We start from the raw sequence: 27,128 nt of genomic DNA on the forward strand, positions 1-27,128 counted from the left end.
CTTCCCGCCTCACTTGCTCTTTGCTTCCAGGCCACGATGAACGCCCGGCCGCAGCGCATCCTGGACACCTCCTCGCTCACGCAGTCGGCCCCCGCCAGCCCGACCAACAAGGGCATGAACATCCACCAGGCCGGGTGAGTGGGGGCTGGGCCCTACCCGCAGCCCCTCCCCTTCCGGTGCTCCCGCCCCTGGCTGCCTTGCTTTCCCTCCCAGCCCTCCATCAGGGCGGTCGGAGCACCAGGATTCCGCCCTATCTCAGGAGCCCCTCCACGTGCCCAGGGCGATGCAAAGCTGAGCTCAGCCAGGTTTCCCAGGGCTTCCGGGGGGTTTGTCCAGAGAACCTGGGTTCCGCACATGGTGCCCGCAGGGTGGGCTGCACCTGCTCACATCAGCACCAGTCCTCGGCAAGCAGCGTGGGTGGGCCTGAGCACCGGGCACAGGGGCCTCTGCCAGCCGGGGCCAGCCAGGGTGACGGGCCTCCCTTGGTCAGCTGCTGGCATTGGGAAGTCAGGCAGCGGAGGACACCTCACTCCTAGCAGGGAGGGCCTTGGGTCTCATCTTCATGTGGCGACGCTCAGTAGCGTTCTCTCCTCCTGACGACAGCGGCTCCCCGCCTGCCTCCAGCACCAGCAGCTGCAGCCTGACCAACGACGTGGCCAAGCAGCCCGTCAGCCGAGACCTGCCCTCCGGCCGCGCCGGCCCCTCGGGCCCCGCGGGCGCACAGTACACGCCCCACTCCCACCAGTTCCCCCGCACACGGAAGATGTTCGACAAGGGCCCGGATCAGGTACGGAGAGAAGGCAGCTGTTGGTTTTGCGTGGCTGCTTATGCTCACTGGTGTGCCGCCTGGGTGCCGAAGCCCGGGGTTTGGGGCGTGGTGCCCCGCGCCCACCCTGCCCGGGACACGCAGCAGCAGCCTGGCTCGGCACCGTCCGCAGAGCCCGGCAGTGCTGGCACGCAGGGCGTCTCAGCCACAGACTTCCTGCTCCGCTCGTCTCGGCGACGCTGCCAAGCAAAATACGCACGCGGAGTTAATTTGCGTCTTCCCTTCTTGGGTAAATAGCATTTTGCCTCCGCTTGATATGGCAGCTGCTCTACAATGTTTATTCTGAATGGGTTGTTTGGTGTTTCCGTAAACATTCAATTAGTCGACACAGATCGGCACACACAGCTTATACAACGTTGCCTTTAAGTTGAGAAGGGAATCTCAGGGAGGAAAAGTGTCTCGCTAGTCACGTTAAGAGCTGTCTGGCCTGGGCCAGCTGCTTTGTCACTCCCAGACACGAGGTCTGAACAAGGTCATCAGGACCTGCAGGGGTGCCCAGTGATTCTCCGGCCAGTGGAGAGGCACGGCTCGCCGGTGAACGAAGAGTGATGCCACATTGCAGATGGAGTCAAGGAACAGGCTCGCCAAGTTGGTGACAGCATCACGTGACAGCGGCAGGTCTCCATGTCCGCTGGCCAGCCTCAGCCAGAGCCCCGCATGCATCGGTGCCCTACCTGAGCCCTGAGTCAGGGCCAGGGGCAGGGGTGAGGCAGGAGCCACAGTTTGGGAGCACACGGCTGGCAACAGATAGCTGCCCCCCTGTCCCCTCACCCCCGCCAGAGTCCCACAGGGAGCCTGAGCTGCTGCCCCAAGGCGAGAGATGAGCCCACCACCCGCCGGGTCCCCCTGCCAAGATGCAGAGAGGGACTGCTCCCAGACACCTACTGCCCACAGTAGGGAAGAGCCAGGGGAATGCCTGAGCAAAGCGCTCTCACGCTGCAGCTGCCTGCGCGGCCGCCCGAGGAGCAGCTGTGCTGGGCGGCGGGGCCATGGTCTCGAGCAGAGCATGTAGCGGCGTCCCTCACATGTGCCCGCATAACCTGCCACCGGTGCCTCACCCCTGTGCTGCGGGCACGGGGAGCAGACATGAGGCTGCTCGCTTGCTCCCTAGGATCAAAACCTCACGGTGTCCGTGAGCGACGTGAAAATAGTGTTTCTAGCCCAGTAAAAAATAGAACAGGGCTGGGCGCAGTGTGTCACACCTGTAATCTCAACACTTAGGAAGCTAAGATAGGAGCTCACAAGTTCAGGGCCAGCCTGGGTTACATAGTAGACCCTGTGTCAAAAACACAGGAAACAGAAAAAAAGGAGCAAATCTGTTTCCTTCTACCCTCCTTTCCGAATGCCCAAAGACGGCAGAGGACGCTGACGAGGCTGCCGGACACAAAAGCTTCATCTGCGCCACCATGCAGACTGGCTTCTGCGACTGGAGCTCCCGGTACTTCGCCCAGCCTGTCATGAAGGTGCGTCCTGCGTCCGGGGCTGCGGGGGAGCCGGGGGGGGCACTCCCTTGGTGCTGTGGGGGAGCCGTGGGGGGGGGGCACTCCCTTGGTGCTGTGGGGGGGGGGCACTCCCTTGGTGCTGCGGGGGAGCCGTGAGGGGGGGGCACTCCCTTGGTGCTGCGGGGGGGGGCATTCCCTTGGTGCTGTGGGGGAGCCGTGGGGGGCACTCCCTTGGTGCTGCGGGGGGGGCACTCCCTTGGTGCTGCGGGGGGGGGGGCACTCCCTTGGTGCTGCGGGGGAGCCGTGGGGGGGCACTCCCTTGGTGCTGCGGGGGAGCCGTGGGGGGGGGCACTCCCTTGGTGCTGCGGGGGAGCCGTGGGGGGGCACTCCCTTGGTGCTGCGGGGGAGCCGTGGGGGAGGGGGCATTCCCTTGGTGCCAGCACCGAGGCCTGGAGCCTCGCTCCCGCCCCCTCCTCCCTCGTGTGCCCCGACCGCTCGGCCTCGCGCTTGCCTCCTCTTCCTCCCTCCCGGCGAGCCTCTGTCCTCTTCCTCACGGAGCCCCACTAGACCAGCTGGGAGCGGGGAGGCGAGCAGCGTGCCCTCCGCTGCGCCGCACAGGCTCAGCCTCTGCCTTCCTGTCACACACTGGCGACATGGATGGTGACCCAGATGCTGTTTTGGGGACAGACAGACAGCCACAGGGGCAGGCTTCCTCTCCCTTCTCCTTTTTTTTTTTGGTCGGTTGTGGGGCTTGAACTTAGGGCCTGAGCGCTGTCCCTCAGCTCTTCAGCTCAAAGCTAGTGCTCTACCACTTGAGCCACAGCGCCACTTCTGGTTTTCTGGTGCTTTTTATTGGAGGTAAGAGTCTCATGGACTTTCCTGCCCAGGCTGGCTTTGAACCTCGATCCTTGGACCTCAGCCTCCTGAGTAGTTAGGATTATAGGTGTGAGCCACCAGCACCTGGCTTTCCCTTACCTTCTTGTGGCACTATATCTAATTCCCTGGCAGGAGAGTGCCAGGCTGGCCCTTACCCTGCTTGCTGATGTGGAAGACACATTGGATTAGCTCTGCAAGACGGTCTTCCCCCCCCGAGACAGGTACTGGGTGGAGGCTTGCAGCCCAGGGACTGCCTCTGAGACTCTACATTACTTTCAGTAGTGGGGATTGGGGTCTACAAGTGTCTGTCCGATTCGGAATGGTTAGAACACTATGAAGTGTTTGGGGAGATCATATTGGAGCTGTTCAACAGTTCTTTAAAATAGCGGCAGCCAGGCATGGTTGTGCATGCCTGAAATCCCAGTTCTCAGGAGGTTGAGGCTGGAGTATCACAAGCTCTCAAGGCCTTCTTGGGCTAGATAGTGTAACCTTGTCTCGAAATAAGATAAAAACTCATGGCAAACTAGAAACACTCGTGACAAAATACTGTAAAACAGGGCCAACACTCACACTTACAAAACAATTGCAGGTATGTGTACGATGCACAGAATACCAGACGCTTATGAAAAAGGCCCCAAGGGGACACCTTAGTCACAGAGCACAAACCATGTGATCAGGACGGCACATCCCTGTCTTCTACCATTTCTATCCTGTACTACTTATACAATTATGCAAGTCACCATGGAGGGCTGTATCATCCGGTACTGATTGGAAGGGTTGGGCGCAGTGGCAGTACCCGTCAGCACAGCGCTCAGGAAGTGGAAGCAGCAGGATAGCCAGCCAAGGCAGGTCCTGGCATTCACGCTGGAGTCTGGTTCACGTGGTACAGCACGTGAACTAACAAAAACTAACAGCTGCAGAGATGACCTGACCCAGGTGTGGAGCTCAGGCTAGGTCCGCAAGCACCAGATCCAGGAGCCATGGGCCTCCCCTGAGCCGCCGCCTCCTGGTAGCCTCCAGCATGCCCTCCCCACGCAGAGGGAAGAAGGCCCTTTTCCACTCACCCAGCCCTTGTGGTTTAGATAGAAAAGAACACAGATGCTCACACAGCAAACAAGCTTCTCAGACAATCAGCAAGCTCTGGGAAGCTTTCCCAGGTGGACCTGGGAAAGGGGCAGAGTTGTCCTTTAGGACCCTCTGTGGTCTCTGGAAGTCAAATGGAGTTTCGAAGGTCATGCGGGTGGGAGCCTGGCAGCCCACATTCCTCTCCCACTGTCGGGCCAGGGGCTGACCAGGAAGCTGCTTCCTGAGACGCTAGTGAGCAGCGTCTCCTGAAGTCCGTGAAAGTGGCCTGCTGCCCGCCATCCGCCTGGATGAAAGGGAGGAGGGGCAGGGATGGGGCAGAGCACAGCATTGGGTTCTTTTAGACCAGGTTGAGCCTGATGCTTTCCTTCCCAGGGGTTCGAGTGAGCAATTCTCCCTCGGGCGTACAGAAGTGGGTGACGGGAGGAAGTTTCCAGAGAGCTGTGGCACCCAGCAGGGCCTGAACTTACTGGGAATGCTCCACCCGGTGGGCATGGGTGCTTGCCCTGCACAGAGCCAAAGCAGGGTGTGCTGCTGGCCGGTGCCACACCTGCCTCTCCTTGGGTCTGTGCCCGTCACCTCCCTCTCCTGGGGTCTGTGCCCGTCACCTCCCTCTCCTGGGGTCTGTGCCCGTCACCTCCCTCTCCTGGGGTCTGTGCCCGTCACCTGCCTCTCCTGGGGTCTGTGCCCGTTCACCTGCCTCTGTCTTCCTCCCAAGTGTATCTGAGGGTGCGTTCCCACAGAGGAGGCCTGGACACACACCTGCCAGCAGTGTCCTATAGCGCTGCCTGGTACCCGCAGGGCTGGTGAGTAGAGCGTGGGAAACACTCTTACGGGTAGCAGTCTGAAGCAGTTGTGCTTACAGGAGGTGCCTGTGAGCACAGCCTTATGACCTAGAGATCCAAGTGATTTTGCTTTTACATAAGTAGAAAAGTTTTCTAAACTTTATTTTGTTTCATTTTTTGGCAGTCAGGTGGCTTGAACTCAGAGCCCAGGCACTGTCCCTGAGTTCTTAGGCTAGTCCTCTACCACTTTGAGTCACAGTACCACTTCCAGCTTTGTTTGTTTTTGATCGGTTATAGGGCCTGAACTCCAGGCCTGGACCCTGTCCCTGAGCTCTTCAGCTCAAGGCAAGCGCTCTACCACTTCAGCCACAGTATCACTTCCAGTTTTCTGGTGGTTTATTGGAGATAAGAGTCTCACAGGGACTTTTCTGCCTACGCTGGCTTCGAACCATGATCCTTAGATCTCACCCTCCTGAATAGCTAGGATTATAGGCATGAGCCACTTGCCCCTGGCTTTTCTAAACTTTAAAAGAGGTAGCAGGGTGTTTTATCTTATTTTTTTCCCTACCTTTTCAGGGTGTCTGCATATGGGTATTCTTTTTATTCTTTTTGTTCTTTTTTTTTTTTTAATCATCTAATTGTGTGTAATGAAAATGCATGAGGACTTTTTTTACTTTCCTGTTTCACAGGTAAACTAAAAATACTACTAAGGCTAAGCTGGGGCCTCAAAGAGTGAACAACACCAGTTCTAAACTGTTTCAAGTGCGCATACGGAAATAAAATATAACTTAGACAGTAACATGAGACCTAGGGTGACCATAGTATGTACCCACGGCCAGGGTTGGTTGGTGGGAATTGGGCCCCACAGCTGTGATTGGTGAGTGGGATTGAGTCCCTAGAGCGGTGATTTGTAGCTTTTATTTTCTTCAACTCATATTTCAGTGTCATGGATCTGTAAGATCCAAGAGGGCCATGTTCTGTATATGTTACCTTCAGATAATAACCCAACATTCTTCTCCATGTGGTTTACATAGCTCACGTCTGCTATTTTAAAACAGTACGTGCTTAGAGAGACTTACTGGATAGCCTTTCTTATTAAAGGAACTAGAACTGTCCATACAAAGGTTCTATAGTTGAAAACTTTTCCACAAAGAACCCTCCCACCTGATTTGTTTAGCTGTGTTACATTTTTTTTGTTTTTTTGTTTTTTTTGGTGTTTTGGTTTTTGGGGGGGATCGGTTGTGGTCCTGAATTCTGGGCCTGGGCGCTGTCCCTCAGCTCTTCAGCTCAAGGCTAGCGCTCTACCACTCGAGCCACAGCACCACTTCCGGCTTTTTTTTCTGCTTATGTGGTGCTGAGGAATCGAACACAGGGCCTCATGCATGCAAGGCAAGCACTCTACCACTGAGCCATCTTCCCAGCCCTGTGTTACAGTTTAATAGGGCTTATCCCTCGGGCCCCAGCTAGTGAGGCTAACTTGGGAGGTAATGGAGCTGTGGGGGCTGGGACCTGGCTGGAGGAAGTAAGGCCTAGGTTTGTGCCCTGGAAAGATACACCTTGTCCCTGACCCTTTCTGTCACTCTGTGCCCACCGAGAGCATGGCCAGCGTCACGCTTTCTTCCTTTCACGTTGTTGTGTCAGATGCTTTGTCACAGTTGTAAGTCTGGCCAGCACAGCTGGCGATTCCATCAGACCTTAGCGGTGCTATCAGCTCCACGCAGAAAATAGAAGCAGAGACTTCCCAGTGTGTGTAAAGGCCAAAACCGGAATGAGAGACATTACAGCAATTAAAACCTACAGGCTGACCTTAGTGGTTCATACCTGTAATCTCAGTTACATGCCAGGCCCAGAGAAGAGGGATCAAAGTTTGAGGCCATCCTGGGCAAAACATTGGCATGATCCTATCTCAATCAATGAGGGGTATGGTGGCCTACGCCTGTAATCCCAGCTGTGTGGGAGGGGCAGGTCCAAGGCCCGCACGAGGCAGAATCCTCAGGTGCGTGCTCTGACCTGCCCCCATGGCCCCCAGCACTGACCAGCTTCCTTCCCTCAGCTCTAAGTGTTCTCCTGTGAGTGTAAATCGCCTGAGCTGCTCCAGCTGACCGCCCCTCTGTGGTCCTCGGCCCCCAGCAGCCGGGTGGCTCCGATGCTTCCTCCGAGACGCTGGAGAGGCGCCTCGGCCGGGTGGACCGAGGGTGGAGCGGCACACACGCGTCCTCGCGGTCTGCCTCGGTGCCGGGTGCTGAGCGCGCCTGCCGGCAGCCTTCCATGGGCTTCCGCGGGCTCCTCGCCCGTGCCTTCGCCCAAACCTTTTTCCTCTTTGATGGTCCTCTTCCTGGTAGGCTCGTGTCCCAGGCACCTGGATCCACGAGATTCTCAAGAAGACCCAACCCCTTCCAAGCCCCATTTGTGTCCGTCGCCCCGCCGCTGCTCCCACAGCCCCCTGGGGTTCCTCACTCCCTTGTTCCGCAGCCCCTCGCGTCTCTGTAACCGGGAGGGAGCAGAGCTTCATTGCTGTTCAGCTGCCTTGCCTCTGGGAGGCCTGGGGACTGTAATTGGTTTCTGTCTGAGAGAAGCCCAGAGGTGTGGAAACCCGGCGTGTCATGATCCTGAGCACGGGACACCACGATGCCGCCGCAGCTCTCCAGGGGCTCCGCACAGAGCGCGCCGCGCGGGCCTGGCCACTTGTTTACCAAAAAAGCGTGTATTCAACCCAGAGAGGCGGCAGGGAGGACGAGAAGATGGGTGGCTAGAGGAAACGGTTACTGGGCATTTCACGTGGCCGTGCCTCGAGCCCCCTCCTCCTGCTCCATCCACCCCGCCCCCTCCGCCTCCCCCTGCCCCGTCCCCTCTCCTTCCCGGCCAGCCTGGCGGTCGCAGCCGGCTGGCTATCCCCAGGACGGGTACACTCGGGATGGGGTGCTGCTTTGGGGTTCCGGGGCCAGGCTGTCTAGAGTGCAACAGGGCCTGAAGGAGAGGCTTGCTTCAGAGCTGGGCACGGGACCGCATGGCTCCCGGGGCAGCATCCTGGGCCCGTGGGCTCTAGCCACGGAGCAGGTGCCGGACTGTCTGACGCCTGCCAGCGTCCTGTGCCCGCGCTCCCGCGCCTTCCCACTGGGGCTGGCTGTCACGGTAGTCCTTGGAGCCCATGCTTCCCCAGGTCCACCCCCACCTCCGGAGCAGCGGCTCCACCCCGGCCGCGCCCCATGCTGCTGGTAGAAGACCCTGAGTTCCAGCCGCACCCCTCCCACTTCCTTCCTGCTCTGGTCCACCCCTGAGAGACCAGGATTTGTGAAAGCACAGGATCCCTTCTTGCTCAGGCCTTGGGCCTGGAACTATTGCGCTACATCAGTGGCCATTTGTCATTTCCTTTCTAATGAGCTTTGGACTGTCAGAAAGCGCAGCCGTTGTCATGAATCCGAGTCGGTTCCATTTGCCATCGTGGGGCTGTTTCTAAGCCAGCACATACCCGGAGGGAGGCGTTCGACACCTCTTCCCATTGTGTTGGGCTCGGGTGTTCTCTCTGAGCTGTTGTTGATTTTTTTGTCGCATGTGCCTGCAATTTATAAGAAGGAAAAGAAAGATGTGCAGCAATAAGATGGCAGGGAACGAGGGCGGCCATCTGCAGGAGCTGTGCGGCTGCTGCCAGGAACAAGGCGCAGGGCGCCCAGGCGCAGGGACCTGTGCGCATGCCAGGCCTCTCCTTCCCCAGCCACACGCACACAGAGGCCTGGGGCTGGCCGCCCACCCGGCACTCCATCCCGAGTGCCTGCTCTGCCAGAGGATGACAAGCACAGGCAGCCTCTGGCCTTTGCATTTGTGATCCACGCTCGCCCCAAGGCCGGTCACGGAAGCTGCTCTGTCTGCACTAACAACGATGAGGAAGTAGCGTTTTATCTTATTTAACTTCTTCTATATTTCAGGAGTCAGCCAAATTTACCCACTAGAAATGTCCTGGGGTTTGAGGCATGGCTCAGTTGGTAGAGCACTAACCAAAGTGCAAAAAGCACCAGGTACTGAGTGCAAGTTCCAGTCTTAGACCTAAAAAGAAAAGGAAGTGTTCTGTTTTACAAACCCAAGCCAGTGCTGTGGCCTCTGCTGGTGGGGCCAGCACATAGTCAGCCCACGGCTCCCGGGAGCCCAGAGGTAGCCGTGAGCCCTGCCGTGCCTGACAGTGGACGCCCCGCACGGGCTGCACCCCACGCCCCCTGCCCCTGCCCCTGTGGCGAGCCTGTGCGCTGAACGTCACGAGCTGTTTTCTGTCATTGAAGATCCCCGAAGAGCACGACCTGGAGAGTCAGATCCGCAAGGAGCGGGAGTGGCGGTTCCTGAGGAACACGCGCGTGCGCAAGCAGGCCCAGCAGGTCATCCAGAAGGGTGAGGGGCCATCCTGGGGCCCTCCGTGGAGGGAGGGCACCTGTGACCCCGCTGCTTGCCCAGAGCACGCTCATCCTTGCCCAGCCTTTGCTGCTCCTTCCAGAGGAGACTCTAGGCCAGCAGACGAGAAGTTGGTCTGTGAGGTCGTGCATGGAGCAGGGGAGGGGGCAGCCTGGGGATGGAGAGGCCCAGACCGGTCCTCAGAATTGCCGGCACAGGGGAGCCGTGCCCCAGCACCTGCCTCCCATCTGTAGCCTCGAAAGGCACGGCTTGCCACTGTGAGGTTCGCAGGGCAGGCGGGGAGCGGGAGCCCCAGCTTAACCCGGCGGATGCCCCTCCCCTGGACGCCGAATGCGAGCCCCACGGCTCCACCTACTTGGCGGCTCTGTCCTTGTCATGTGACTTCCTGGCCAGCCACTGGAGCGGGGCGTGGGCATGGGCATGGCGGCTACGCAGGGCGGGCGGCTCCACGCGGAAAGCCTCCCCCTCTGCTCGGCTCACACTCAGCTCCTCACTGCTTGGCATGTCACATGAATGCTGAGCCAGTGCATCCTGTGCCTCGACCTCGTAAGCAGAAGGTCTGTGGGCAAGCAAAGGCAGACACCCTGCAGGTGGAGGTGCGCCCCACGGACACACTGGGCTGACACCCCTCTTCCTTGGTGTTGATTTCAGCCCCTTCTTGTTCCCTGCCTTCCACTTCCTTTGCGCCTCTCCTGGCCCCCGGCAGGCGCTGACTGGCTCTTCCTTATGTACACTGTGACCCTACAGACGCCAGGCGGCCACAGCGCACGCTGTTTCTCTTGCAGGCATCACCAGACTGGACGACCAGATCTTCCTGAACAGGAACCCCGGCGTCCCCTCCGTGGTCAAGTTTCACCCCTTCACGCCGTGTATAGCCGTGGCCGACAAGGACAGCATCTGGTAGGCGTGGCTGCGGGACCTTCCTTCCCTGCGTGGGGTCTCGGGCCGGAACCCACATGCCTTTCCCCCCCCCCAGTCCTGGGGGGTGGTGGGACGTGGCCCCCGCTCTCACCCTCCTGGAGGCCGGCCGTGTGCTACGCAGCTTCACTGACACCAAGCCTCGCCCAGCCTCCTTCCCTGCTCATAAAGCTCGTGCTCCTCACTTCTATCTTTCTCTCTTTTAAAATTGATGTGTGTGTGTGTGTGTGTGTGTGTGTGCATGAACTTGGCATCACAACCATTTTACCTGCACAGCAGGTGGCATTAAGTGGGTTCTCAGGGCTGCACATCCAGCCTGGTCTCCATCTCCAAACTTTCTCATCTCCCTGAAGCCCACAAGGCACTGATGCCCGCTCCGCCGCGCCAGGCCGGGACACGGCGGCCCGGCCGGCCCCCAGCCTGATGTAGACCCGCATGTCTTAGGGCTCCTCCGTGCTCCAGCACATGTCAGAAGGTTGTGCAGTTGCATGTGTTGACCCTTTAATGTGTCCACACATCTGCTCACCTCATAGACGTCTGCACAGGGCCGCTTTCTGTGCAGCCGGGCAGTGTGTGCCCTGGTGGACGCCGATGTGCTCGGCATCGTGTCCTCCAGGCTCCCCTGGGACAGCAGGTGTACTACTCCACCATGCGCACGGCCTGCTTCCGCATCGGGTGCTTGTGTTGCTTCTGCCCCGTGGCTGTTGTGGACAGTGTTGCGTGTGATCATGGGCGCGTGAACATTCAAACCTGTTTCCTCCCAGCCACACACATTCCCAGCAGTGTAGTTGCTGAGTCACATGAAACTCCTGTGTTTACGTGTGTGTGTGTGTGTGTGTGTGTGTGTGTGTGTGTGTGTGTGTGTGTGCAGGTCCTGGGGCTTAAACTCTGAGCTTTTGTGCTCAAGGCTAGCCCTCTACCACTTGAGCCACAGTTCCACTTGTAGCTTTTTGGTGCATAACTGAAGATAAGAGTCTCATCAACTCTCCTATCTGGGCTGGCTTCTAACCTCAGCCCTCAGCTCTCAGCCTCCTGAGTAGTGAGGTTTTGCATTTCCCTAATGACCCGTCTTCTTGGCTCCAGCTTTTGGGACTGGGAGAAAGGGGAGAAGCTGGACTACTTCCACAATGGGAACCCGCGCTACACGAGGGTCACCGCCATGGAGTACCTGAACGGCCAGGACTGCTCGCTCCTGCTGACAGCCACAGGTGAGCGGGCCGGGCTGGCCAGACTAGGGGTGCGGGGGGCGCAGACGCGCCGTTCTGAGGATGCGGTGCCGGCACTGGAGGGCAGCAGCGCGGTTCCAAGGTCCTGAGGCTCTGCGGCCTTATTGGGCAGGCGCACCTCCCAAGACAGCTGTCATTTAGAAGTGGGCGGTTTGTGCTACCGAAAGGGGGTACATACACATGGCAGTTACAGGGCTTGCTCCCCTCCCCAGCCCTTCCATGCCCGGTCAGTGCCCTTCAGCCTCTGTCCTCCCTTCGTGGGGGACCCAGGGCCATGGGCATTGCACGGGAAGGATGGAGGATGCCCCAGGTTGACCCTGTGACCCTGGAGGCCTGCTCACCGCCCTGGGCCTCGGACGCGTGTCCCGCCCTCTCCTCAAGTCCAGTCCCCGCTTCCTGAAGGACAGCTGGAAGGGTTACTTCACACTGTCATGAGTCTCTTTCTGCTGTTGTTTTCTGTTCCCTGGTTTTCTGGTTTGGGTCTGACATATCCTCGTTTGGCATTCCCTTTGGCACGATAGTTTCCAAGGCAGTCACCCTAGGTTGGCAGTTGTTTGCCCTTAGTTCTTTTAGAACGAGTTTCTGGGGCTGGGAAGGCGGTTCAGTGGTAGAGTGCTTGCCTTGCATGCATGAGGCCTTGGGTTCCATTCCTCAGCACCACATAAACAGAAAAAGCTGGAAGTGGCACTGTGGCTCAAGTGGTAGAGCGCTGGCCTTGAGCTGAAGAGCTGAGGGACAGCGCCCAGGCCCAGAGTTCAGGCCCCACGACTGACCAAAGAAAAAAACATGTTTCTGCCACTGGCTTCCAGCCATGTGGGGTAAAAAGTGCAGTGCAAGTGAGACCAGGGGGGTCCCAGGCCCCTCACCCCAGACCCCCCCCCCCCCCGACATATTCATTCTCAGACTTGCCCCTCCTCTCTCCTTAGATGACGGCGCCATCAGGGTCTGGAAGAATTTCGCTGATCTGGAAAAAAACCCGGAAATGGTGACTGCCTGGCAGGGCCTCTCAGACATGCTGCCAACAACGCGAGGTGCGCCGGGGCGTCGGCCCTCTGGAAGGAGGGCTGTGACCACGGGAGGTGGGGTCCAGTGCTTCTGGGCCAGCTCCCATTGGTGTCCGTTCCCCAAATCCACAAGAGCACGTCAGCCTCGGGAGCCTGCGTGCTCCTGAGCCGTGGTCAGTGACGGCGGTAGACCTGTCCCAGCCTCTGTGTCTGCTATGGAGCCATGTGGGGCTTGGGAAAGCGTGGCCCTGGCCAGGCCTGAGGTGCTGACATCACGTCGTGATGTCCAGTAGAGTGCGTGGCCGGGGACCCATGTGTGGTGAGGGGCATGGCTGGGTGCCCACCTGAACGTCACTAGTGTCTCCGTGGTCCCGCCTATCCTGGCCACACTCACCCACTGGCCTGGTCAGACCTGTAGGTAGTTCTGGAAGAATAGAGCTTTCCAGGCAAGAGCAGCTAAGAACTGGCGAGAAGGGACGCCCTCAGCCTCAGAAGCTCGGGGGTATGGGCCCGTCTGCTGGCAGCCCTCAGAGCCCCAGAAGCTCTGCGGGGGAAGAAGGGCCGTCTGCTGGGTTCAGGGGTTGTAGGTGCCCCTTGTACCTGTGCGATTGGCCAGAACAAAGCAGCCCTAGAGCCCCAGGCTGACCCCACATCGCTTCCTCCACAGGAGCAGGGATGGTAGTGGACTGGGAGCAGGAGACCGGCCTCCTCATGAGCTCTGGCGACGTGCGGATCGTCCGCATCTGGGACACGGACCGCGAGACCAAGGTGCAGGTAGGCATGCTGCACAACGGGCCCCACACTGCCCTCCAGAGACAGATCCGCTCACCACAGACCAGCAGACCATGGCCTCCCCGCCGGCACAGGGCCAGGAGGAGGAGAGGGGTGGTGCTGCCCACCCAGCACCAGAACCTGCAGCCTCTGGAAGCTAACTACCTCCTGGCACACTCATTGGGGCACCTTTGACCCTGCACCGTAGCGTATTAAGCCTATGCTAATCCTAATTATTTTCAAATATTGTTCTATCTGTGCAAATTAGGGAATATCAGAAATCAGTAGGGTGAAATATTTTAAATTGAATGCTTAATTACTTGACTATGCATCATTCTGGGGGGAGGGGGTGCTAGGAATTGAACCAGAGCCTCATGCATGCTAAGCACATGCTCTACCACTGAGCATTTCTACCCTTAATGCAACTGTTATTTTCAGTTTTAGGAGACAGAGAACACTGGTTTGTTTTTTGTTTCTTTGCCAGTCCTGGGGCTTGAACTCCAGGGCCTGGGCCCTGTCCCTGAACTGCTTTTGCTTAAGGCTAGCTCTCCGCGGGCTGGGAAGGTGGCTCAGTGGTAGAGCGCTTGCCTTGCATGCCAGAGGCCCTGGGTTCGATTCCTTAGCACTACATAAGCAAAAAAGAAAAAAGCCAGAAGTGGCGCTTGGCTCAAGGGGTAGAGCGCTAGCCTTGAGCTGAAGAGCTGAAGGACAGTGCCCAGGTCCAGAGTTCAGGCCCCACGACTGGACCCAAAAAAAAAAAAGGCTAGCTCTCTGCCACTTGAGCCACAGTGCCACCTCCGGCTTTTTCTGTGTCTGCTGAGGAATGGAACCCAGGGCTTCATGGATGTTAGGCAAGCGCTCTACCACTAAGCCACCTTCCCCATCCGAGAACACCGGCTTTGTCTAAGACACCTGAAAGAGCGGAGGAGGCTGCAGGCCGCCCTTCCAGGCCCGCGTTGTGCCCACCTCCTTTTGGGCAAGGCCTGACCAACAGGCGCCCGGGCCCTGGCTCAGGACACTGTCTTCCTGGATGCCTCAGGCACTGCCCTGTGGTGACACCCAGGCAGGAAGGAAGCAGTGTGCTTTGAGCTGGTGCGGTGCCAGCCTGGTCACCCCCTGCTGGTGGAGGCAGAGCAGCACTTCTACCGCCGGGCAGGGGCTCCAGCCCAAAGTGATTCTTCCCGGACTTGTGCCTTCCCCCCCCACCGCCCCAGCCCATGACGGTGCCACACAGCTTCCTCCACTCTTTGGGGGAGCCCCAAACCCCCAGGAAGTCAGCCTCTCATTTTCTGCTCCATTCCCTGTAAGAGGCCGGGGCCTGGCCCGCGCCCCTGTCCGCAGGCTTGTCCCAGGCCCCCGGCTGCGGTTGGTACAGAGGTGCCGGGTGCATCTGGTGCTGGGGGAAGAGCCAGCTGCTCCTCCCAGGTCTCTGGCACTCACACAGACCACGGCTCCGCATCCCATGCGTGTGGATTTCCTCTCCAGGGCCTCGTGCGATCGGAGAAGCACTCCCCCCCCCCCCCCCCCCGGCCCGCTTTTCATTTCCTGCGCTCGGCACTCCTCTGCCCTCCACAGTGGTTCTGGCCGCCGAGGGGCTGGGGCTGTTCCTCGGCTCCTGCCTAGCCTAATGAAGGTTTTTAAGGGAGAGTTAATGAAGGCTCCATGTTGACAAAATATGCTTTGTCTTTCTTTTCAGGAAAGAGGGAGATGTTGTTGGAAAGTTTAATTGGCACTGGGAGCTGGGCATCCCTGGAGATGCCCACAGGCTGCCTGGGCTCCGCTCTGCCTGGTTTGGCTGGTGGCGCAGGTGCTGGGCAGATGCCTTGGCGGGTCGAGGCTGGACGAGTTCTGGGAGGCCTGCCCTGCCCTCGCCCCGGCCCGGGCCCCGGCCTGGACCCCAGCCCCGGGCTCCTCGGTCGGTGACAGCTTCCAGTGGAGACTAAGCCAGCGGGCAGCCAGGCCAGCAAGGTGTCCGTGAGGTGCTGCGGGCAGCAGCGCGCCGGTCCCTCACCTCTCTCTGTTTGGGCCTAGGACATCCCCACGGGTGCCGACAGCTGCGTGACCAGTCTGTCCTGCGACTCCCACCGCTCGCTCATCGTGGCTGGCCTGGGCGACGGCTCCATCCGCGTCTACGACAGAAGGATGGCGCTCAGCGAATGGTAACTCCCCGCCGTCCCCCCCGGGGCTCCCGGGGCTCCTCCCAGTGGTCAGCGTCACTCCGCCCCAGCCCCGTGAGACGGGTGGCTTCCCCTCGAAGCCCAGGGAGCCCCCCAGCCCTGTACAGCTCAGCCCGGCGCAGCTCAGCCCGCTGCAGCTCATCGCTGTGGTCCAAGGCTTTGCTCCACTCCAGGCCGCCCCTCCCTCCCCCTGCCTCTGTGAGCCTGCCCACAGCTGCCCCAGGGCCTGTGAGGCCGAGCCCACCCTGACCCCAGCCCCCTTCCCCGCAGCCGAGTCATGACGTACCGGGAGCACACGGCCTGGGTGGTGAAGGCGTACCTGCAGAAGCACCCGGAAGGCCACATTGTGAGCGTGAGGTAAGGGGCAGGGCATCCTCCTCCCTCACTTATTTTGGTCTTGGTGTTGGGCCGGCTGGAGAGCGCTGATGGTTCCCACTCACCGGCGCCACGCCTCACGGGGCAGAATGGTCCGGGTGCCGGGCACAGGACTGGCCCAGACACCTGCCCACCAGAGCGCCCTGGCTGGGCCCCGCAGCTCCCTGCCTCACACGGCAGCAGGGCCACGGTGCCCGGGCAGTGGTGGCACCCGGCCAGACATGAGAGCTTCACTCTGGAGCCTTGGTCAGCGCATAAATTCAGCTCTGCCGGGCGGTAAATACTGCGCTGCGAGCAGCCAATAGTTATTTGCTGCTCAAGGGGCGATGGAATGTAATTTACAGTCACAAAGCCACCATCTCTCAAAGAGATGCTCCTCCCCTCTGGTTTGTGATATAAAAACAAAACATAGTTCCAGAAGTGCGCGGGGGAGAGGCAGCGTGGGCTCCCGCGCGGGGTGGGGTCAGACACGGGTCGGAGGCCTTGCTCCCAGCACCACACAAGCCTTTTCTGGCTTGAAGGCAAGAAGTTGGAGGGGGGCCTGTGTGTCCGCGGGCGCTACGAGGCCCGCAGAGGCGTGCCGTGTCAACAGGAATCAGACTTGCCAAGGCCAGTGCCCCACACCGGTGTCTCCGTGGCCTCTCCTAGTGTCAATGGCGACGTGCGCTTCTTTGACCCTCGGATGCCGGAGTCTGTGAACGTGCTGCAGATCGTGAAGGGGCTGACAGCCCTGGACATTCACCCCCAGGCAAACCTGATCGCATGGTAGGCGCCCGGCCCGCCCCACCCCGCCCCGCGCCAGGCCCTCCCCAGCACCGGAAGTTGCTGTGGCTCGGCCTTCTCTCCCCACTCCCTCGTGCCCCTTGATGGAGAACAAGCTGGAGGGTTTAATTATGTTAGCAGAAAAGGAAAGGCCTCTTCCCGCTGCCTGCCCCTCCCTCCCTGAGCCACCGCCCCGACGCGGGGCCCCTCCTGCCCACAGCCCCCCCCCCCCGCCCCCCCCCACGCCGGGCCTCTCCCTCCCTGAGCCACCGTCCTGATGCTGGGGAACCTCTCACCCACAACCCCCCCCTCCCAACGCCAGCCACCTCCACCCACAGCCCCCCCCACGCCAGCCACCTCCACCCACAGCCCCCAACGCCAGCCACCTCCACCACAGCCCCCGACGCCGGGCCCCTCCCGCCCACAGCCCCCCCCCACGCCAGCCACCTCCACCCACAGCCCCCCCCACGCCGGCCACCTCCACCCACAGCCCCCCCACGCCAGCCACCTCCACCACAGCCCCCCCACGCCGGCCACCTCCACCCATAGCCCCCGACGCCGGGCCCCTCCCGCCCACAGCCCCCCCCCACGCCGGCCACCTCCACCCACAGCCCCCCCCACGCCAGCCACCTCCACCACAGCCCCCCACGCCAGCCACCTCCACCCACAGCCCCCGACGCTGGCCACCTCCACCCACAGCCCCCCCCACGCCAGCCACCTCCACCCATAGCCCCCCCCCACGCCAGCCACCTCCACCCACAGCCCCCCACACCGGGCCCCTCCCACCCACAGCCCCCCACGCCAGCCACCTCCACCCACAGCCCCCGACACGGGCACCTCCTGCCCACAGACCCTTAAGCTTAGCCACCCAAAAGGAGGCGAGATTAACTTTCTGACCTTCCCCCAACCCCACAGCGGCTCCGTGAACCAGTTCACCGCCATCTACAACGGCAACGGCGAGCTGATCAACAACATCAAGTACTATGACGGGTTCATGGGCCAGCGGGTCGGCGCCATCAGCTGCCTGGCCTTCCACCCCCACTGGGTCTGTCTCCCCTTCCGCCGCAGGGCGGGGGGCGGGTCTCGGAGGGCCGGGCCACCCCGGGCCCTTCCTGTGCCTTCTAGGCGCTTGGGGAACCAGCCTACAGTCCCTGGGGAAGTTAGGAAAGGACAGCAGGGGTCTCGGGGTACCCTTCCCTCCTGTGAAGGAGCAGCCATGCCAGCGTCAGTCTGCCGCTGGGCTGGGGCTGGCCGGTCAGGCCTTGGGTGTGCGACGGGCCCTGCCCAAACGCACGGCATGGGATTCCCAGACTGCCCCGCGGCCGTGGAGAGGAGCTGCCGGAACGTCTGAGATGGGGCTGGGCGAGGCGTGGCTCCTGAGAGGCCCCCGGCCGCGCCTGGGGGTGGCGTCCCTGGGGGTGGCGTCCGTGCCCGGGGGTGGCGTCCGCGCCCGGGGGTGGCGTCCGCGCCTAGGGGTGGCGGGCCGCTCCCCACTCACCCTCCGAGATGGGGCTGGGCGAGGCGTGGCTCCTGAGAGGCCCCCGGCCGCGCCTGGGGGTGGCGTCCGTGCCCGGGGGTGGCGTCCGCGCCTGGGGGTGGCGTCCGTGCCCGGGGGTGGCGTCCGCGCCTGGGGGTGGCGGGCCGCTCCCCACTCACCCTCCTCCTCCTTCCCCTGCAGCCTCACCTGGCCGTGGGAAGCAACGACTACTACATCTCGGTGTACTCGGTGGAGAAGCGCGTCAGGTAGCCGCGTGTGGCCCCGCAGGCCGCAGCCGCCCTCACTGTACATAGCGACCCGGCTGGGCGCACCGTGCTGCTTCGTGTCTTGGCGGCGTTGTCCCGAGCGTCGGGGAAGGAGCGCGGCTGACGGCACCAGGACCTCGCGGGCGTAGTGCGTGTGCCGTGCCCCCGTCTGCCCCGTGGGGCGCGTCTGCTGTGCTTTTCATAGAATCAGAGCCTTGGGCCTGGCAGAGAAGCCGCGCGGGCCCTGATCCTGACAGCCCACCGTCCTCTCCAGACCAGGAGCAGGAGCCCCCAGAGCAGCTGGACAGCGCTGGAGGGGCGGGGGAAGGGAGATGTCGCCCCACGCACCCCGGCACCCTGAGGGCTGCGGTGGCGCGGCCCCCCCCCCACCACGCCCTTCGCGGGGAGGCTCCTGGCCGGCGCCCGGCCCACGGCCCACCTCGCCCGCACGCCACCCTGTCCCTCTGCTGCGCCATGCACACGTGCGCGTGCATGCCGCCACGGTCCCCGCCATGCCCACGCGTGGGTGTGCACACGCAAGGCACCCTGCTCTCCCCACCCGTGCACACCCCGCCGCAGCGCATGCAGGGGGCCCGGGGCGCCGGAGGCTGTGGGCTGCAGTCTCGTGGCAGCAGAGCTCCGCCTCTGGCCGGGGCGTCTGGGGGCGCGAGTGCAGGCTGGGGAGCCGTGGGCGCGCGTGCGCGGGCCCTGCGGAGGGCCCGGCCACCACGACGATGGTGTTCCAGGAGCGTTGTCCACTCTCTTTGTGAATCAGGATCTCAGAGGAGGAATGAGGCGGCTTGATGGACGCTGCCGGGGCGGGCTGGAGGAGGCAGGAGACGGGGGATGAAGGCGGCCTGGGCGGCACCGCAGACCTGCCTCAGAGAAGCCAGGGACCCGGCCCCTCGTGCTGCCGTTCTGTGGTGCGGAGTCCACCCCCAGCACTGGGCAGACCCAGGGCCCGGTGGAGCGGGAGGTGGAGCAGGACAGAGGAGGGAACTAGGAAGCCAGGGCCCGACAGGAGGCCACGGGGTGCGTGCGGCCCCTCCCCCCAGCAGTGTGGGGGGTCGTCCCCTGCTCCGCTCTGCGGGGTGTCCAGTGGGAACCTTCCGGAAGCAGAGCTGTGCCCACAGACGCCAAGCACTGGGGCCATAGCTGGCCATCCTCACCTGGTCTGTCTCCAGGCAGAGCCTCTGCCGGCCACGCGCAGTTGGCCTCAAGATCGGGGGGGGGGGGTCCCCCCTCCCACCCCTCCCCCACCGCCCAGCGCGCATCGGGCCCCTCCTGCTCCGTCTCCACTGGTCTGATGCGAAAACTCAATCATGAAGTTAACCAAGGCTCGAAAGAGCCCTGACCTAGAGTTTGTTATCTCTATTTATTTTACCAAAATGAGAGTTGAAAGGGACTGGCAAGACATGGACTTCAGATGCGAGACTAAGCAGCGGCCAACAGCGTGTTGTTAATAAAGAGTAAACAAGTGCAGGCGGCCGCCGCGCCCACCTGTGGGTGATGCTGGGCAGGGGGAGGGTCAGGCCTGCCTTCCAGAGCCGTTAGGAGGGGTGGGGCCGGGTGGGGGCAGGACTGGGACCAGCCCCCGTGAACTCCTCTGGGTGGAGCCTCAGCTTGCAGCCCTCCAAGCCCAGGCCACAAGGGGGGATGACGGGGATTGAGGCCATTGCCATGGACACTTGGAATCAGGCTAAACAGTGGCTTGTCTTGCCGGCACCAGGTGAACTGAGAGCACTATTTGTCCCGTTAGCACACTTTCTCCACCAGTGCGAATCGATGCTCCTGCCGGCGGGAACAGGAAGTGGGGTCCCACAGGTCCCCCGCTGCCCAGAGCCCCCGCTCCACCTCGGGACCAGATGCCTGGCCCTCGGGTGAGGGACCAGAGACGGCCATCCCTGAAGAGCGCCGCAGAGCTTTCTCTGGGCAAGGCCGACCCCTGCTTTGCCAGCCAAAGCCTCAGTACCACAGCGAGGGCAAGGCACCCCCCACCCCCCACCTTACCCCCCTCCCCCCACACACACCGCTGGCCGCAGACCGCCCTGGGACCGCCAGAGGCTCAGCCTTGGTCGCTGGGCGGCTCCCGCCGCTGGGAACGTGGAGGCCAAGGGGGAAGGGGCACCAGGGGCAGGGGCAGGCCAGGTGCCCCGTCCTCAGGCTGGAGCCCTGATGCCAGCCCTTCCACACGAACTCTGGAGAAGCGCGTCAGAGGCTGGAGGCCTGGACCGGCCTGTGCCTGAGACCCAGAGCCGCGCGGGGCCCGGGCAGCGCTCTGACTGTCCAGGGCGCGGGAGGACAGCCCATGTGAGTCAGTCAGCCGTGACCAGCGGTGGTGACCCAGGGGCACTCGCCCCGCTGGCGGCCAGAGGCTGCCCCAGCCCCAGGGCTCCCCGGGCTGAGCCGAGGCCAATGAGGCGTCGAGGGGGCCCCCTCCCCACCCCGCTCCCTCCCACGGCGCGGGGCCAGGGCTCCGGCCGCTGGGCGCCTCCCATGGTTGCGCTCACACTGGACATGGGTGCGTGGCAGCCATGGTGTCCCCAGTGTGGCACCGGTAGCCTGTGACCCCACACTCCCCCTTTGCCCCTGCCCCCCCCCCGTCCCGCTTAGCTGCCCACTGGTTGGAGACTAGCCTGAGAGTGGCAGGAAAGATGGTGCCCGCTCCACAGTCTGCCCCTAGTCTGCCTGCCTCAGTCTGTCTACGCCTTCCTCTCTGAGGTTGGGGCCCCAGTGTCTACCCAACAGCCCGAGGCCCTGCGGACGGGCACCAGACACCGCTCCTCCAGGGAGGAGGCCAGGGTCAATGGGGTCAGCGTACTGGGGAGCAGGTGCCCCCCATGCAGACAGGAAGCTGCCCACCCAGGAAGCCCCCCCCCCGCCAGCAGGGCAGGGGCGCCTCGCCTCCAGGCCTCCCTCCCCTCCCTCCCTTGCGCCCTGGGGCCTGGCGGAGGGGGGGCGGGTAACGGCCATGTAGCCTCTGGCCACTGGCTGGCAAGACCAGAGCACGGGGACTGCGGACTCCTGAGGAGCCCCGGGCAGAGCCGACCCCCGGCCCCTGACCCTGAGTCAGCTTTCCAATTCCCAGGCTGCCCAGCCCTCAGCAGCTGCTGGGAGCCACGGCGCCCGGGCCCTGGGGAGGGCGCAGCTGCCCCCTCCACCGAGGGGGCGCGGACCAGCCCCGAGCGCAGGTGAGGCCACGTGCGGACACTCGTGAGTCATTCCGGGCCACGGAAGCCGACTGTAGAGCAGCCGCATGGGCAGCAGTGGGGGGGGGGGGGGCAAGCCGGGAGCCCTGGCTGGCGACACGGCAGCAGCCTGGAGAAAGAACTGGACCGGACCAGCTCCAGCTGGAAGGGGCAGGGGCGGAGCTGGAGGGAGGGAGGGGCCTGGAGCGGGTTCCGGGGGGCTGGGGGCCTGCGGTGGGGACAGCGCCCGGGTTGGTGCTCTTTGAGCCCAGCGTGCAGACCAGCTCTGTGAAGGAAAGCCCAGGTGGGTCAGACCATGCCTGGGGCCTGTCAAGCAGAACACGGTGCCCCCCCACACCCTGCCCAGGGGCCCCCAGACAGCTCCCGCCAGGGCAGAGTGGAGCGAGCTCACAGAAACTTGCATTTTGTGTTTCGTAGTTTAACAAAACTTTGGGAACAAAAATGACATAGCAAAGAAACTAAAAACGCAACAAAAAAGCGAGTTCCAGAACACAATCATCAACGCTCTCCTCACAAAACCCACGTGGCGTCACGGGCAGAAAAAGCAAAGCGTCCTCAAGTTCATGTGAAATTCCAAGGGTGCCAAACAGCCAGGACCGGTGGGAAAAGGAGTTGGGGGATTCAGACTTGTGGGTCACAATACTGACTTCAAAGCTACAATAGTCAAACCACTGCACAGGCCCGGCAAAACGGCAGGAGAGAGCAGAAACAAACCACAGACCACCATGAATTCCTTTTTATTTTTTGGTGCTGGTTCTGGTGCTTGAACCCAGAACCTAGGCTCTGACCCTGAGCCTTATTGCTTAAGACAAGGGCTCTACACCACACAGCTCCACTTGCAGCTGTTTTGGTAGTTTGCTGGAAAGAAGTCTCAGCAGCCTTCCTGCCAGGGCGGGCTTTGAACTGCAGTCCTCAGAGCTCCCTCCTGAGCCACATCTTTGTGAGCCACCAGCGCCCGGCCGTGCGGTGATTTTTGACAGGGGTGACCCTACCAATCAGCTGCCCCCATGCACAGTGACAGACCCACACTCTTAGCTAATACCACATACAACAATGATCTGAAGTTACAAAGCAAGTCAGAAGAACAGGGGTAAATGTTTAGGACCAAGACAGTCCTAGAACTGAGTCCAAGAAAGAAAAAGATGGATAAATATCAAGAAGGAACGTTACATGTCAAGGACATTTTCAGAAATGGGGGAGAGACCGCGGGGGGAACAAGGGAGCTGAGCCTGGTAGCACACACCTGTAATCCCAGCATTGGGGAGATTAAGACAGGAGGATTATGAGTTTGAGGACAGCTGGGCTATATAAGATTGCTATTGGAGAAGGAAACGGAAATACTCACCTAATGGAATATTTGAACCTAAAAAGCAATCAAGCATTGATACCTACTACCATGCAGAAGACCTTCAACTGCTAAGCAACTGGTAGGGGCCAGACACAGTCACATTGAGTAGTCCCTTCGCATGGAAAACCGCACAACAGTTAAGTCCACGGAGCTAGGGGGACATGGTTGCCAGAACCGGGGCGGGGGGGGGGGGGCGGCATTGGCAACAGAGGTACAGGGCAGGGTATTTTTTTTGAGGGGGATGATGATGATGCTTGAGTGCAGCCAGAGCTGGAATGGCGCATTATGAATGCACTCAATACCGCGGATTCGGAGCTTTTACGTTCACTGCGTGTCTGGCCCGGCTCCAATTGTCTTCAGTGTACAAAACGGCGATCCTGACGGCAGAGCCCACGGCTCCGGGCTGGAGGGAAGCTCGACCTTCATCAGCATGAGTGAGGGAGGAGATGTCGGAGGTCATGGGAAGTGGCCCCTAGAAATCGCCCTGGGACCTCTCCAGGGGGTCGGGGGTAGAACTGCCTTGGGGGGGTGACTGCGTCCCAGGCTCTCCCCTGGTGGTGGGGCAGAGGCCCTTGCAGGACAGAACTCGGCCCAGTGCTCTGCCCCTCGCCCTTCCATCTGCAGCCATGTAGTCAGAGCCAGGGCCTGCACCGCCAAGAACTCACTGGAATTCTCCAGAATTTGCTTATCTATTACCCAGTCTTGGATGCTTTTTTAAAGCAGCATGGACAGATTCAGGAATTAGCCAGGAATAAGGGGCCAGGACTGGATCCACATCCAGACCCCAGATGAGCTGTGCCCTGGGGACCCCAGCACCCCGCGCACCGGCTCTGAGGAAGTCTCCGGATGAGCAGGCCTGGGGAGAGGAGCCTGGTCAATGCCTGGCCACGAAGGTCAGCAAGCTGACCGCCTGCTCCCCAGTTCCGAGCTGGGGTGACAGTTGGGCTCCGTGCTCTATCGCTGTGTAAGCCACATCCCCAGGACCTCACCACACCTGAGGCCAAGAACCCAGAAGGAGCTGGAATCCAGCCGTCCCGGGGGAGGGAGGAGGCCGCTGCGTCCCGAGGGACCAGCCTGGAGCACGGCTTGCAGTGGTCGCTGCCTGGCGCATTGCTGCAGCAAATGAGGGGAGACGGGGCCCGCGTGGGGTGCCTCAGCGCGGGCTGCACCCCATGTGTCCCGTGGCAGCTGCTCCCCAGTCTCAGGCAAGCCCAGCCTCCTCTTCCCCTTCCTCACGCATCAGACCACAGCCATGGTCTCTGCACACAACCCAGCACCGCCCCAGACACCGCACTGTCCCCCAAGGGGCCCGCACCAGGCCCTGCCAGCCCCCGCCGCACCCACAGCCCCCCACCCCTGCCGTGGAGATGTCAGCCCGCTTCTGGCATTACGCCGTTGCTCTGTGCGGTGCCTCCCTTTCCCCTGTGAGATGCGGGTGGCCTTGGTGTCCTCATAGGCTGGTGTGGGCCTGGCGTCTCAGCCAAGAATTGCTTTCACCACACCCACCCACCCTGGCGCATGACTGAGGGGCTGCGTGCCCCGATGCCCTCCCCACCCCTCAGCCCAACCTCTACCGCTGCCCAGGAAGACACAGAGCCCCACGCCCATTTCCCCCTCCTGACGCCGCGGGGCACAGAAGAGCCACAAAAACCCACGCCAGGCTCTCCCAGCCACGTGGCCCCCACCCCTGGCGGTGGGCAGAGGCCTCTTCCTCAGAGCCCGCCCCCCCCCCACCGCCGGCCGGGCATCACCCCAGGGCCGAGCACTCGCCACAGGACACCCATGATGGAAGCAGACTGCATCTGCGAGGGAAGACGTCACTGCAGGAATGAATACGTGAATGGTGAGCAAGTGGAGGTGGATGAAGGAGGGAGACTCCACCAAGCCCGGGCAGGCCACCCCCTCCCACGGCTGGATTGTGGGACCCACTGCCCCGTGTGGCACATTAGAGATGGCGCAGGAGGAGCTGAAGGAGGCACTGGGTTGCTGCCAGGGCCAGGTCCCGCCAGGCGGCACGACCACTCGCTGCCTGTCCTACAGCGCCACCACGTGGTCACCATGGGGGTTGCCGCTGCCCGCCACAGGGACATCCCGCTGGGACAGACTCCTGCAAGGGCAGATTCCAAGGAGCATCTCCACCTTGCACCCTCGTGGGTCGCTGTCCCCACTGCACAGCCTTCCAACCCTCCTGAGCCTCTCAGAGCATGGGGTGGCGAGTGGGCGGAAGACATCTCCCCTGGAGGGCCTGCCAGCCCCATCCAGGCCGAAGTTCCGGGACGGTGTATCCTGCTGGCTTCTCTGTCCGCCCCTGAGCACAAAGGCCCAGCACCGCCGCTGTGGGCCCCTGCACGACCCTGCCTGGCCCGGCTCCCAGTGGGTCTCAGGCAGAGCTGCACAACACCTGCCTCGCTGAGAGTCATCTAAAGATCATCCCAAAGGCCGGGCGCCAGCGGCTCACGCCTGTCATCTTGGCTACTCAGGAGGCTGAGATCAGAGGAGCACAGTTTGAAGCCAGCATGGGCAGAAAACACTGTGAGATTTTGTTTGTTTGGTCGTGGGGCTTGAACTCTGGGCCTGGCGCTGTCCCTCAGCTCTTCAGCTCAAGGCAAGTGTTCTACCACTTGAGCCACAGCACCACTAACGGTTTTCTGGTTTATTGAAGGTAAGAGTCTCGGGGACCTTCCTGCCCGGGCTGGCTTTGAACCACAATCCTCAGATCTCAGCCTCCTGAGTAGCTAGGATTGGAGGCATGAGCTGCCAGCGCCGGGCTTACTGTGAGATTCTTACTACCAGAAAGCCAGAAGTGGATGGAACTGTGGCTCAAATGTCAGAGTGCTAGCCTTGAGTGAAAAAGCTAAGGGACAGTGCCCAGGCCCTGGGTTCAAGCCCCAGTACTGGCCCTAGAAAGAAGGGAGAGAGGAAAGGAAAGCCTCAGACTGCAGCCAGTGATGGCACGAGAACACAGTGCCCGTGGCGTGCCCGCCTGTGTTGGTCCTGAGCTCACGCTGAAGTCAGAACCCAGTGGCTCACAATGACTGTCTCCGCGGAGGAGCGTGTAGGTGTATTTAGTCGGGGTGAATGGTCTTGGGGTCGGGTGGGTCTGAATCCCACCTGTTGTGTCCTAATGAAAGTTGGGGGTTGGATACCGACAGAGAGTGGCAGGTGGAAATCGAGGCAGGGACAGGGTGATGCTTCTGCAAGCCAGGCAGCAAGGAGGGCAGCAGCGCTGTCCGGAAACTGGAGCCGGGTGTGGGGGGCACCTCCCTGCCAGCAGCTGGGCCCCAGGAGCCGCCCCCCACCCCAGCCCCCTGCCCCCTGCCCCCTCCCTGGGCCTGGCAACGGTGGCTCACGCCTGTCATCCTAGCTACTCAGGTGGCTGAGATCAGTGGATCACGGTTCAGAGCCAGCGCATGCAGGAAATTTCAAGAGACTCTTATCTCTTTTTGGGGGGGAGGATCCGGTCGTGGGGCCTGAACTCTGGGCCTGGGCACTGTCCCTCAGCTCTTCAGCTCAAGGCTAGCGCTCTACCACTTGAGCCACAGCGCCACTTCCGGCTTTTTTTCTTTTTGCTTATGTGGTGCTAAGGAATCGAACCCAGGGCCTCATGCATGCAAGGCAAGCGCTCTACCACTGAGCTACCTTCCCAGCCCAGACTCTTATCTCTTATCCTCAGATCTCAGCCTCCTGAGTAGCTGGGATTACAGGTGTGAGCCACTGGCGCCCGGCTTTTGTTACTGATTCTTTGTGACCTTTTCCTGCCCATTTGGACGATGCGGTTTGTCTCATTAGATGTGGACAGTACAGAAACGTTATCCAGGAGTGGTCCCAGGAGATGAGCTCCATCTCCAGGATAGAACTTGGGGGTCATGGAGAAAGCCAGTCTGCAGCTGGTTTTGATAATGTGCCCCTTGATGCTGCGCACCACTAGAGGGCAGCAGGGGGAGGAGCAGGGCTGTGGGGCTCTCAGAGCTCAGGGGTGGTGACTGGGGGCCCAGGGCGCGCCAGCTCTGTAGCCGTGGGCACTGGGGACCGGTGATGGGCAGCCCCGGGGGTAGGAGGCGCCTTACTTCTCGGCTCTGCAGGGCTGGTGTCACCAGCTGGAACGCGGGAGGGAGTGTGGCGAGAGCATTGGCAGGCCTCTCACCTGGTTGATTTCTTCAGGAAGATGGAACCCCAAACTCAGGA

The 27,128-nt window shown here is 61.5% G+C and overlaps 1 protein-coding gene across 2 annotated transcripts in view; it reads left to right on the top strand.

The window, feature by feature from the left end:
- Window positions 1-27,128, top strand: part of Rptor (regulatory associated protein of MTOR complex 1) — a 313,102-nt gene that overhangs the window by 276,549 nt on the left and 9,425 nt on the right. The window contains exons 22-34 of one of the 2 annotated variants that reach the window (XM_042669964.1): window positions 31-134; window positions 604-787; window positions 2,179-2,289; window positions 9,284-9,389; window positions 10,196-10,310; window positions 11,412-11,536; window positions 12,481-12,585; window positions 13,226-13,332; window positions 15,361-15,488; window positions 15,777-15,863; window positions 16,530-16,646; window positions 17,559-17,688; window positions 18,322-18,437. In XM_042669964.1, the coding sequence (XP_042525898.1) occupies window positions 31-134; window positions 604-787; window positions 2,179-2,289; window positions 9,284-9,389; window positions 10,196-10,310; window positions 11,412-11,536; window positions 12,481-12,585; window positions 13,226-13,332; window positions 15,361-15,488; window positions 15,777-15,863; window positions 16,530-16,646; window positions 17,559-17,688; window positions 18,322-18,390 (1,488 nt within the window). In that variant the 3' untranslated portion in view covers window positions 18,391-18,437. Of the gene's footprint in view, window positions 1-30; window positions 135-603; window positions 788-2,178; window positions 2,290-9,283; window positions 9,390-10,195; window positions 10,311-11,411; window positions 11,537-12,480; window positions 12,586-13,225; window positions 13,333-15,360; window positions 15,489-15,776; window positions 15,864-16,529; window positions 16,647-17,558; window positions 17,689-18,321; window positions 19,866-27,128 lie in introns of those variants that run through there. The other variant, XM_042669963.1, reaches the window with a different exon arrangement.

The sequence above is a fragment of the Dipodomys spectabilis genome, unplaced genomic scaffold (genome assembly GCF_019054845.1).
Source record: "Dipodomys spectabilis isolate Male_0828 unplaced genomic scaffold, ASM1905484v1 ptg000512l, whole genome shotgun sequence".
NCBI classification, from domain to species: Eukaryota; Metazoa; Chordata; class Mammalia; order Rodentia; family Heteromyidae; genus Dipodomys; species Dipodomys spectabilis.